Below are 11,741 nucleotides of genomic sequence, written 5' to 3'. Positions count from 1 at the left end.
GGGTGTGGTTAGACAGCAAAGTCCTTAGATTAGACCATTTAAATAGAATAGAATGCCATGTTAGTTCTGGGACAGCTGAAGTTGTACCAAAGATTTGTATGTTCCTTGTTCTGTGGTTGTACTCTATACACAACATATTTTATTTTGCTAGGTAAAGTGTAGGCATACTATCTTTATAAGCATATCAATATGATTGCCTATTTGCAGTAGAACATGTTTCGATTTTTTTTTGATAAATGTATCTACACTCAAGCTGGCCTTGTTTGTGCAATGTCCATATGTAGCCTACACCTGTAGGGATATTAGTTCTGGGATTTGTCCCCTAGGAAAGATCTAAAAGCGGGTGTAAGCAGAGACGGGATGAGACCAAACTAGCATCTTGTAGAATATTGTGTTGACAACTTAGTTGACTGAAGACAAGGGCATTCACAGTTGTTGATATCGTGTCCATGGGAACATGTCTTTACGTGACATGATAAAACTTCCAGTTGCAAGCTACTTTCGTAGCAAGGTGTTACAGAACGAGTGTCTCATGAAACACATTCCAGACACCGGTATTTCTTGCTATCTTGGCATAGCTGTGATTTAACAGAGAAACATCAGCTAGCTAGATAGGCTAGCCAGCTGTAGCTATCCAAAAACTATGCTAGCTATCTTGCTGCTGTCAGATTGGTTAAACACCAGGTCAGCGGAGGCTTTAACCTACACAATCAACTGAATTAGTGGATCATCTTGAGATGGTGAGTCACTTCTCTCCATAGCAAAGCTATCTCAGCCTACCTCACTATCACTAAGTTACTCACTACTGCCCTTGTTTGTCTGTTGAAATCGCTAACACTTTGCTTGTATAACTTTATCAGAAGCATGTGATGAATGACATCCGAAGCTTTGATTCATCGAACAACCACCTGATGGTTTGTTGCTGTTTTCGGTAGAAGACAAAAAGCTTACTCTCTACACTCGCTACAGTGTGTGGGACATCAGCTATAATAATGTGGCTGCTGTAAATTATTTTGACCAACAGGTGCCACTAGTGTACACTGTGTTGATCAAAACCTTGAGTAATGACCCAATTGCCTGGAAAGCATCAATGCTTCAGTGATCTTCGTCCACCTCCTTACTAAAAGACACTCCCAAGAAACACCCACATTAAAGCACACCCCAAAGACAACTCTTGTTTGTGCTTCAGTAATGGCAACTGCATTTCTTAATGATCACCGGAAGAAACACATGCGGAATCAGTGAATGCAGTTCACCTTTAAGCAGAGAGGAGGGAGGTGGATGGTGCTTGTAACAGCAGACAGGAAAAGAGAGAAGTAGAGGTGGGATGGGGGTTTGGAAAAAATACTGTAGGGTTTACAATACATTGATGGAACATATAATGTGTAGTAGTTGATGCTCAAGTGAAGATCGTACATGGGAGAGTGGAGTTGAGGGTTAAAAAGAGCAGTGCAGTTCAACACATGACCTGAAGGGGGTGAGCCACTCTATGGAATTGGTTATCACATTAATTAATCGTTGATTTATTAATATCACTCTGTTATCAACACAAATAGTAGGGAGGCAAGTTATACATAAGCATCACATTAACTTTGATGAATTCGTCCCCCTTTCTCTCTCTCTCTCTCTCTCTCTCTCTCTCTCTCTCTCTCTCTCTCTCTCTCTCTCACACACACTGAAGTGCACACGCTCACACATACAGAGTCTGCGTATAGATAGGCAGACCAATTCTGATAGTTTTTCACTAATTGGTCCTTTGGCCAATTGGATCAGCTCTGAAAAAAAGCTGATGTGAAAAGATCTCATGTGATTGGTCAAAAGGCCATTTAGTGGAAAAAAATATGCAAATTTAGCTGCCTGTCTAAACGCAGTCAGACACACAGAAAGAGGAATCCATGTAATCTAAGTCAGCCAGTCACATCACGACATCAGTCTGACTCATTCCTGTACCTCATTAAACTTCAGCTTTTTAAGTTTCACCACTTCAATTCGGCACCAACCACATTTGAAATCATAATGTACGTCTAAATCACTACTAATTCTAACCCGACACAAAATTTCAACATCGAAATCTCCCATGTAATTCTGTTTCCATGGTAACATGATTAGTGTTGATAACGTGTGGTTGCTGTGCGTACAGTTGGTTCTTTGATGTTTAGCTGCAGCGCTGGGTAGCGGTACAAGAGGCAGACTGTAGATGTGGTCGGAGTCCTGACACAGTGTTACCACCACGGGACTCCCGGAGAGCTGAGCTGACATTACAGTGAGCATTACTGACTCTGACTGAGTCTGAGCAGGTTTTTGTGGATGGTTGCCTGCATAGAGCCGAGGCTCTGCCGATACTGCAGTCAATAGACTGCCCTGTAGTGGAAGAAGGATCCAAGCACCAGCCCATCCAAAACACACAGCCCATCCAGTGTCTGAGGAGCAATGCTCACTGTAATGCCTGTTTGTCCATTGGCAGCCAGGGCAGATCAAACATGTCCTCCAGAGCTGGTGCTTCCCATAGAACCAGTATGTCCGGTAGAGCCAAAATGTCTGAATAGATCAAAGGTGTCCCACAACACAATGTCGAAATGAGAAAGCAGAGCCACCAGATGTGCCATTGTTATCACTTCAGTAAAGATTAATTTCTGCAGTTGATCAAAGTGGATATGTCCTCATGTGCTTTACTAAGCCCCTCCTCTTCCCACTTGCTCCTCCCCAAAAAGTATAGCTGGCCACACTTCCATTGGTGCCCAGTCCGGTAAATGAGGAGAAGTACCGGTTCTAGATTAGTTTTTTTCTTCTTTTGACTTGTGTAAAGATGTGTAAAGTCTGTGTGCTTGAGTTATCTTTTGTCTTTTGGCATAGCATGAAAACAGTTGGACATGCTCTAAAAGTCATACACACTGTACAATAAATCTACACATATCTTTAAAGCTTTCAGTACATCTAAGAAAATCCAAAACCAAAAAATGAAGAGAAAAAAAAAACAGTTGATACACCAAATTTTAAAAATATTCAGAATTGCACAATTTCATCCCCACGAATTAGCAAAACTTATCTTACTGTGTTTTTTTCTTTTTTATAATACTGTACAGACAAACATATTTTTTGTTGTCGTCATTCACGACATGTTTTTGAGCTATTAAGAAAGAAAATCCAGGTTGAGGGATCGGTCGATAGCAGCAAACTGTATTTTACATCAACAGTTTCTCTGCTAGAGCCAGAAGAAAAGAGCCTGCGTCACCCTAGCAGAAAACCTAGACATTCAGCTAGACATGGGTGGATTACAGAAGATGGGGAGAAGGGGAGAGAGGGGAGACGGAGAAACAGAGAGGGGAGAGTGGGGATGGACATTTTCTTACATGAGATATGGATGAAATAGAACATAAAAGAGGAGAGAGAGACATAATGTGTGTATGTGTACATCGATGGATTAGACAGGTTCTACCGGTTACAGCTGATTGCGAAAACACAGGCGTAGAGTTAAAATGCTCAGGGGAGTAGGGGACTATATTGTGACCATGGGGGTAAAGGCTAAAACAAGCTTTACTTTCCTAAAGGAAGAGATGAAAAACAGATTTTACTCTCTTGTCATGTCACTCCTGTCTCCGGAAGGTGGCTGAACCTCTTTCTTTCTTTCTTTCTTTCTTTCTTTCTTTCTTTCTTTCTTTCTTTCTTTCTTTCTTTCTTTCTTTCTTTCTTTCTTTCTTTCTTTCTTTCTTTCTTTCTTTCTTTCTGCTGTTGGCCCCAAGGGTCCCCTTGCAACTTCACCACACTCTCTTCCCTCTCTTTTCCATCCTTCTGCCTGCTACATTCACTTACTACCAATGGGAACATGATAACCCTTATCACATTTACATAGGTTGTCTATCTGTCTGACTGGGAGCTCGAATAGTCTTACCCTTACCCTAACCTTAACCCTAACCTTAACACAAAAACCTAACCTTAACCCTAACCCTTAACCTAACTCTAGCTCCTAACCATAAAACGAATCCTAGCTCCTAAGCCTTGACGTAATTCTAACCTTAACACTAATTCCAACCTTAACCCTAAACCCCGTAGAAATAGCATTTGACCTCGTGGGGACTAACAAAATCTACCCAGTTGGTCAAATATGTTCCGTTTACTATTCTTGTGGGGACTTCTGGTCCCCACAAGAATAGTTAAACACGTCCACACAAACACTGAGGAGTTAACGTCTGGGGCTCTGTCGTAGCAGTAACTTGGCTGGTGATCAGCTGGCAGGCTGATCAGACAAAGTGCCCAATATGCTCCCTAATGGCCTCAGTCTGATTAATGATATCTGCTCCCTCTCATTTACCCTTCTCCCTCGCCCCTCCATTTGATCTCCATCCACCCCCTCCTCTCTCTCTGTCGGTCGCTCCCTCACCCCTCTATTTGATCTCCTTCTTTTTTTCTCACACTGTGTCTTATTCCCCTTTTCATTTAGTAATTCCCTTCTCACCCCTCTGTTTGATATGTCTAGCTCTCTCTCCTTCTATTTCAACCGTTCCCTCTACACCATTCCCATTCCATTGTCTTTTTATCCCACAGAGTATATATTTAATAAAGGGATGCTTAAGCAGTATCGTGGGTGGTGAGGAACTGTGGGTTGTGCCATTTTAGCATGTCTTGTAACTGGAAGGCCAATACAGCCAGGTCCCTTTGGGTGACAGACTGAGTTTTGCTGTGTCATGGTAATACTGTAGCTTCAGGGGACAGAGGTTTTTGTATGTATGTATATGGGTGTGTGTGTGTGTGTGTGTGTGTGTGTGTGTGTGTGTGTGTGTGCGTGCGTGCGTGCGTGCGTGCGTGCGCGCGTGCGTGCGTGTGTGCGTGCGTGTGTGTTCTAACTGTAATGTCACATCTCCTGTTCTGACTCAGCCACTTGTTCAAAGGTCACACGGTAACGCCACACTTCGCTGACTGGAAACAACGCAGTAAAGGACTGTGGAAATAGTACTACTGGCTACAGGGCGCAACTATCACAGGAGAGAGGTCAAGGTTCAGATAGAAAAGACAGATATAATTGATTGATGACTAGATATAAATAACGAGCGGAGATGGAGCGAGAAAGAGAGATGTAAGTAAGACGGTGGAGGCTGCTGAGGGGAGAACGGCTCATAATAATGGTTGGAATGGCGCAAATGGAATGGCATCAAACACATGGTTTTTGAGACCATTCCACTGACTCCGCTCCAGTCATTACCACAAGCCTGTTCTCCCCAATTAAAGTGCCACCAAACTCCTGTGAAGTAAGAGTGAGTCAGATTCATTTTGTGTTGCGGTGTGGTCGTTGTCAGGAAGGAAACACTCAAAATCATTGGCAACAAATCTCCTAATGATAGTGATAAAGGATAAGGATAATGGGGGTGGGGGGCACGAAAAACCTCAGCACAACACTAGTACGCAACGAGCGACGTGGGATTAGCAGAGGGCACAGCAAGTGGGGGAAAGGGAAAGGGGAAAGGGTTCCACAGAAAAAAGTAGACAATAGTAGTAAACCAATCAAAGATGTCCTTTTAGTCAGTCAGCAAACAATAGCTGAACAAGAACTACAGCCTATAGCTGTCTTTTTGAGTGTGGGGTTTTATATTTTTTCTTATGAGCACCTTCTTCCTTCAAATTCCTTTCCTCTCTTTTTCTTCTTTTATTCCCTAATTTTTCTCATTTGCTCTCGTCGCGAGTGGGCCGTATCTTCATCTCGGAGAACTTGAGGGAGTACTGCCAGCCGGTCCAGGTGGACCACTCGATGCCGTCGGCATAGGAGGTGTGCTGCCCGCGGAGGTACTGTCCATTCAGGTTAGACGTGTGGCAGTTACGGTACCACCAGGCACCGTGGTAGAAGGAGGCACAGTTGTTCTCTGAGTGGTCGTTGTCCTTGTCTTTGGTGGTGAACTTCATTCCGTTGTGCTTTAGCAGAGCATCGCCTGTGTGGGTGGTGGTGGTGGTGGTGGTGGTGGTGGTGGTGGTGGTGGTGGGGGGGCGGGGTTGGATGGGTGGAGAACACATTCATGTTACATTCATGTACAAACGCACATGCATCATATTTACACAAACATGCACGCACACACACGAATGCACGCACAAGCACACACACCCACCCACACAGTCAAATGAAATGGACAAGGGTGAACAGAGGAGAAATAGGGGATAGATTGGGAGACAAGAAAGGAGAAATAGATCATTAAGAGAGGTTGAGCGATAGAAGAGGCTTTAGAGAGAAATACAATTGATTCCAAATCTTCAGTGCTTTGATTTGTCTTTCCTGGCTAAACCAATGTCTTTCACCAGGGCCCTCTTACATCAGACAGTTCCAGAGCACCACTGCATTCCTAATTCATTTCCAAATGACTAAGGAACAATCAATCATTTCCATAAATGACGTGAGATCAGAGAGAGGCCTCCTCTCCTCTCTAAAGATCAGTCCTCATTACACATACCACAGGGTTACAACACTTTGTGGTTCATTTATCAAAGGGCTCTATACTGACCTTTTTATCCTTCTGCTTTTACCATCGCCTCCCTAACGATCCGATGAGCGCACAACTGTCACATCGTACACACACACACACACACACACACACACACACACACACACACACACACACACACACACACACACACACACACACACACACACACACACACACACACACACACACACACACACATACTTAAAAAGGAGCTTTGAAGCCTCAGCAGGATCTAAAAATACTCTGCGAGCATTTACAGAAACAGACTGAAGAGAGGTACACGGGACACTGCTAGCTATAGGCTACGGCTTTGAGCTGAATGTCACACTTGGGTGGTTGGCTATGGAACGCCATTTGGGTCTTTGCGTGTAAAATAAGATACAGGTCAAATAATGCTATTTGACACGTAAAATAAGCTTGTTGACCAATCAAGACCTGAATATGACTGCACATCAGATAATAATTTATCCTCTCAAGGGTAGGGTTGCAGTATTTTGACATCTGGATGAAAAGCGTGCCCGTAGTATACTGCCTGCTACTCAGGCCCAGAAGGTAGGATATGCATATTATTAGTAGATTTGGATAGAAAACACTCTGAAGTTTCTAAAGCTGTTTGAATGATGTCTGTGAGTATAACAGAACTCATATGGCAGGCAAAAACCTGAGAAAAAATCCAACCAGGAAGTGTGGAAATCTGAGGTTTGTAGTTTTTGAAGTGATTGCCTATCTAATACACAGTGTCTGTGGGGTCATTTTACACTTCCTAAGGCTTCCACTAGATGTCAACAGTCTTTAGAATGTTGTTTCATGCTTCTACTGTGAATGGGGAGAGAATAAGAGCATATGGAGTCAGATGACTGAGAAAATGACATGAACTCAATCGCGCTCACACCCATGAGAGTTAGGTGTGTTCCTTTTCATTTCTGAAGACAAAGGAATCGTCCAGTTGGAATATTATGGAAGATTTATGATAAAAACATCCTAAAGATTGATTCTATACATCGTTTGACATGTTTCTACAAACTGTAATATAACTTTTTTGACTTTTTGTCTGAACTTACTGCATTTGGATTACTCGACTGAACGCGCGAACAAATGGAGGTATTTGGACATAAAGATGAGCTTTATCGAACAAAACTAACATTTATTGTGGAACTGGGATTCCTGTGAGTGCATTCCGATGAAGATCATCAAAGGTAAGTGAATATTTATGTTATTTGTGACTTCTGTTGAATCCAAAATGACGGGTATCTGTATGGCTTGTTTTGATGTCTGAGTGCTGTACTCAGATTATTGCAAAGTTTGCTTTCGCCGTAAAGCTTTTTTGAAATCTGACACAGCGGTTGCATTGAGGAGAAGTTTATCTATAATTCTTTGAATGACAGTTGTATATTTTATCAACGTTTATGATGAGTATTTCTGTAAATTGATGTGTTCATTCACCGGAAGTTTTGGGAGGCAAAACATTTCAGAACATTACACGCCAATGTAAAATGGGGTTTTTGGATATAAATATGAACTTAATCGAGCAAAACATACATGTATTGTGTAACATGAAGTCCTATGAGTGCCATCTGATGAAGATCATCAAAGGTTAGTGATTAATTTTAGCTGTATTTCTGGTTTTTGTGACACCTCTCCTTGCTTGGAAAATGGCTGTGTGGTTTTTCTTGTCTAGGCGCTGTCCTAACATAATCTAATGTTATGCTTTCGCCTTAAAGCCTTTTTGAAATCAGACACTGTGGTTGGATTAACGAGAAGTGTATCTTTAAAATGGGATATAATAGTTGTATGTTTGAGAAATTTGAATTATGAGATTTTTGTTGTTTTGAATTTGGCGCCCTGCTATTTCACTGGCTGTTGGCTAGCGTCCCACATCCCCAGAGAGGTTTTAACACGTTCATATTTTTTTTACGTAGTTATTACACATTGATTACACCATTACTTGTATTTCATGTCACAGCATTCATCGATACGTATGCTATGATGCTGGCAAAGTTTTGTCTCGCGCATCTGCCGCTCCTTCACTTGAACACAGACATACTTCCCTAAGCTCTGGGACAGTGCTGGTCATAAAAAAAGCTAGCTAGCTGATGGATGCAAACAATGTTCTTCCCCAAAAACATAGCAAAACAACATAATCTGTTTCAGTAGCTATAGTTAGCTATACTAGTTAGCTATACTATCTAGCTAGGTGTCATAATCTAAAATACCCCACATTTATAAGACTGTTATTTGATTAATGATGGTCGGACCCACCTATGTGAAGCTAGACACAATAAGGGTTAGCCACAATGGTTGAATTTGCGGTTCACCTTCAAAATAAAAGTCTCTAATTGAAAGGGATGCAAACGAATGCAAATAGTGACATAATAGAATAGATCATGCTAAACGAGGTTGGAATGTTGTTATATAAATTCAACAAAAGACAATTAGTTAATTTTACAAACATCTGTTGAAATCACTCTGTGGATGCATTAGACTTTAGAATGGCATTGGGGGCATACTTATTTCACTTGGGTACTGAGCAGACTGATATCCCATTTCATTGATCCCAAGTCCTTAGGTAAGGTATTTTTCTTAAAACTGCATTGTTGGTTAAGGGCTTGTAAGTAAGCATTTCACTGTAAGGTCTACACCTGTTGTATTCAGTGCAAGTGACAAATACAATTTGATTTGATTTGAAGGCTGTACAGTGCAATATGAATGTCAATACGCACAATAGGCTGATTGGGGAGGTGATTTCCCACAGCCATGGTCCAGCAATAAGTGCTGCGATGCTAATATTTGTGTAAACTCTTCACAGTTGTGTTCTGTGGCTCTAACAGAGTAGACTGATACCCCAATGCTCCACATTCCAACACTCCAACCTTGTTTAACATTATCTAGTCTAAATATGGCATGATTGCACCAATTGTAACCATTTGCGTCACTTTCAAAGAGTGAGTTTTATTTTGAAGGCGAACCGCAAATTCCACTATTGTGGCTAGTCCATATTGTGGCTAGCTTCAGAACACATAACCCGGTACGTCAAACCTCACTAGCCAGATGAAGCTAGCTGGCTGCTTATAATGTTAGCTTTGGGCAACAGGGTTAAGTAGCTGCACAGCAAGTTATTTTCATAAACTGCAGTTCGATTTCAATAGGAGAACAACAAGTGGCTACCTAGCTAATATTTACTCACATCGGACCTAAATCGTTGCTAAGAATTTTGAAAATGACTGGAGTTTCTACTGGTCGTTGTTTTCAGGCTGGTTGCATTGGTGCTAGCTAGGATGGTACCAAGCTAAAGTTTGTAATAACATCTGCATCAAAGATATTTGCAAACATTTTTGATCCTGCTCTTATTTCACACAGACGTTTTCCCATTCGGTCGAACAAATAATGCCTTATTACCAATGCGGTATTGTAAACACAACGTGCAAATTCAGCACAAACAACATTCTATAATATAATTTTTGTTATTTGCCATGTCAAATTAAAAGCTTATTTGATTAGTCAAATAGTATTATTTGACGTGTACCTTTTTTGACACGCAAAGACCCAAACGGCGTTCCATAGTTGGCTTACTGTCAGTGGCACTACACATGGGGATGTTGAGTGATGTCATTCTGTCCCACAAAAATCAACGATTTCAAAGAATTATGTATTTTGTGTCTAAACTCTTCAGGCTTTTGATGAGCAAAATGATGTGTGGTTTATTTATCACTCTCCCTCATTTGTCAGTTTTTTTCCCTCTCTTTCCTTTGCTCCCTCTCTCAACCTTTCTGTAATTCTTCATGGTGTGTCTGTGACCAGCAGGGGATAGAGGGATGAGCGTTTTATAAAATAATGCCTCACAAAGTAAAGGAAAACACTCCTCTCCAGCGGTGAAGTGCTCTCTAGCATCTCATCAGGGCAACTAAATCCATTAATTGCCCAGGCAGGGTGTGGCCACATCACCACTCCACTCCCTCCAATTCCATTTTTCCACAGTAACTCGCAGCGCCACCAGTTCCGACTGGGCGCGTTTCAGCATTCACACAGAATTTTTTTTTTAAAAAGATAAAAACATATAACCCCAACCCAATGTGACAACGTGATAATGGTTGCCGGATAATATGAAACAATGGGAGAGAGAGAGGAACCAGGCTAGCAGCACTTAGCGTGTCATTTGCAGTCCACTCAGTGTAACCTTGTCTGGCTGAAGGGAAGTGGATGGGACAAGGTGGCTCCACTGAACACTGTTAGAGTCCAGCTGCTTCCAGACGCAATGACCACCTGTCCACTGAGAACAGAGGGGTATCCTACGATGCAAGCTAGATCTACTCAGGGTTTTCTAAAGCTAATCAGCTTCAGTTAGCTTCACATTCCAGCTCAGGCTTTATCCGTATTACGACGGTGAATATTGTTTGTCCACCTGCCGCTAACTCTAACAGGCTTGTAACTGCGTGTGCATGTCACACATGGCAAGTCGAACACGGAGCTCTTCATTGAGACATTTCTGAAACATCAATCTATAGGCGAGTCAGTGCCACATTTTCATTTGTGCCGGATTCAATGTGAAAGAAAAGTTATCTTGCAAATTCAGCAGGCTATTGTGTGAAATAAGCTTTTAGAAGTGGGATGGCAGGTAGCCTAGAGGTTAGAGCATTGGGACAGTAACCGAAAGTGTTACTGGATCGAATTCCTGAGCTGACAAGGTAAAAATCTGTCGTTCTACCCCTGAACAAGGCAGTTAACCCACTGTTTCCCGGTAGGCTGTCATTGTAAATAAGAATTTGTTCTTAACTGACTTGCCTTGTCAAATAAAGTTTAAATAAAAAAAGGTGCTGTCTTTATTTTATTACTTATTGTTAATGCCGTCTTACGGGTGCTTATCAATGCACAAGTACCTTTTTTTTCCCACTCCTATGGATGCTGGGTAAAGTTTAAAATGTATTCTGTCATTACCATGTAACATAAAAAATATTTACTTTTGATAAATACAATATTTAATCAGTCGTCTTCCTCAAATGAAGGGGATGATGATGCAATCTTTGCAAGAGGAAGGGAATCTGATTTCATTGGTGCTCAACTCGTGGCTCAGTCATTTCAATCAGGGTAAGTGGAGTTAGCTGTGAGTTAGCCTGCACCGGAGAAGGTTAGCTCTGAAGGAGCCATAGAAATTTACCTGGCTAAAAGGTGAGCCACTTTCGTATGACCAATTTTCATGAGTTGAACTCAGAGTTAACCAAAGTTACCTCGCTAACTCCTCAAACCTGCTTCGTAGGATACTCCTCAGATCAGAGAAAATGT

General features: G+C 41.8%; 1 protein-coding gene across 3 annotated transcripts in view; it reads right to left on the bottom strand.

The window, feature by feature from the left end:
* Positions 1–1,495: 1,495 nt before the first annotated feature.
* The window catches only part of LOC106562973 (fibrinogen C domain-containing protein 1), a 258,468-nt gene continuing 248,222 nt past the window's right edge, over positions 1,496–11,741 (bottom strand). For all 3 annotated transcript variants that reach the window (XM_014128131.2, XM_014128128.2, XM_014128130.2), the window contains one exon: positions 1,496–5,918. In XM_014128131.2, the coding sequence (XP_013983606.1) occupies positions 5,656–5,918 (263 nt within the window). In that variant the 3' untranslated portion in view covers positions 1,496–5,655. The remainder of the gene's footprint in view (positions 5,919–11,741) is intronic.

This window comes from Salmo salar, chromosome ssa11, assembly GCF_905237065.1.
Source record: "Salmo salar chromosome ssa11, Ssal_v3.1, whole genome shotgun sequence".
NCBI classification, from domain to species: Eukaryota; Metazoa; Chordata; class Actinopteri; order Salmoniformes; family Salmonidae; genus Salmo; species Salmo salar.
This window is presented reverse-complemented; position numbering and strand designations above follow the sequence as displayed.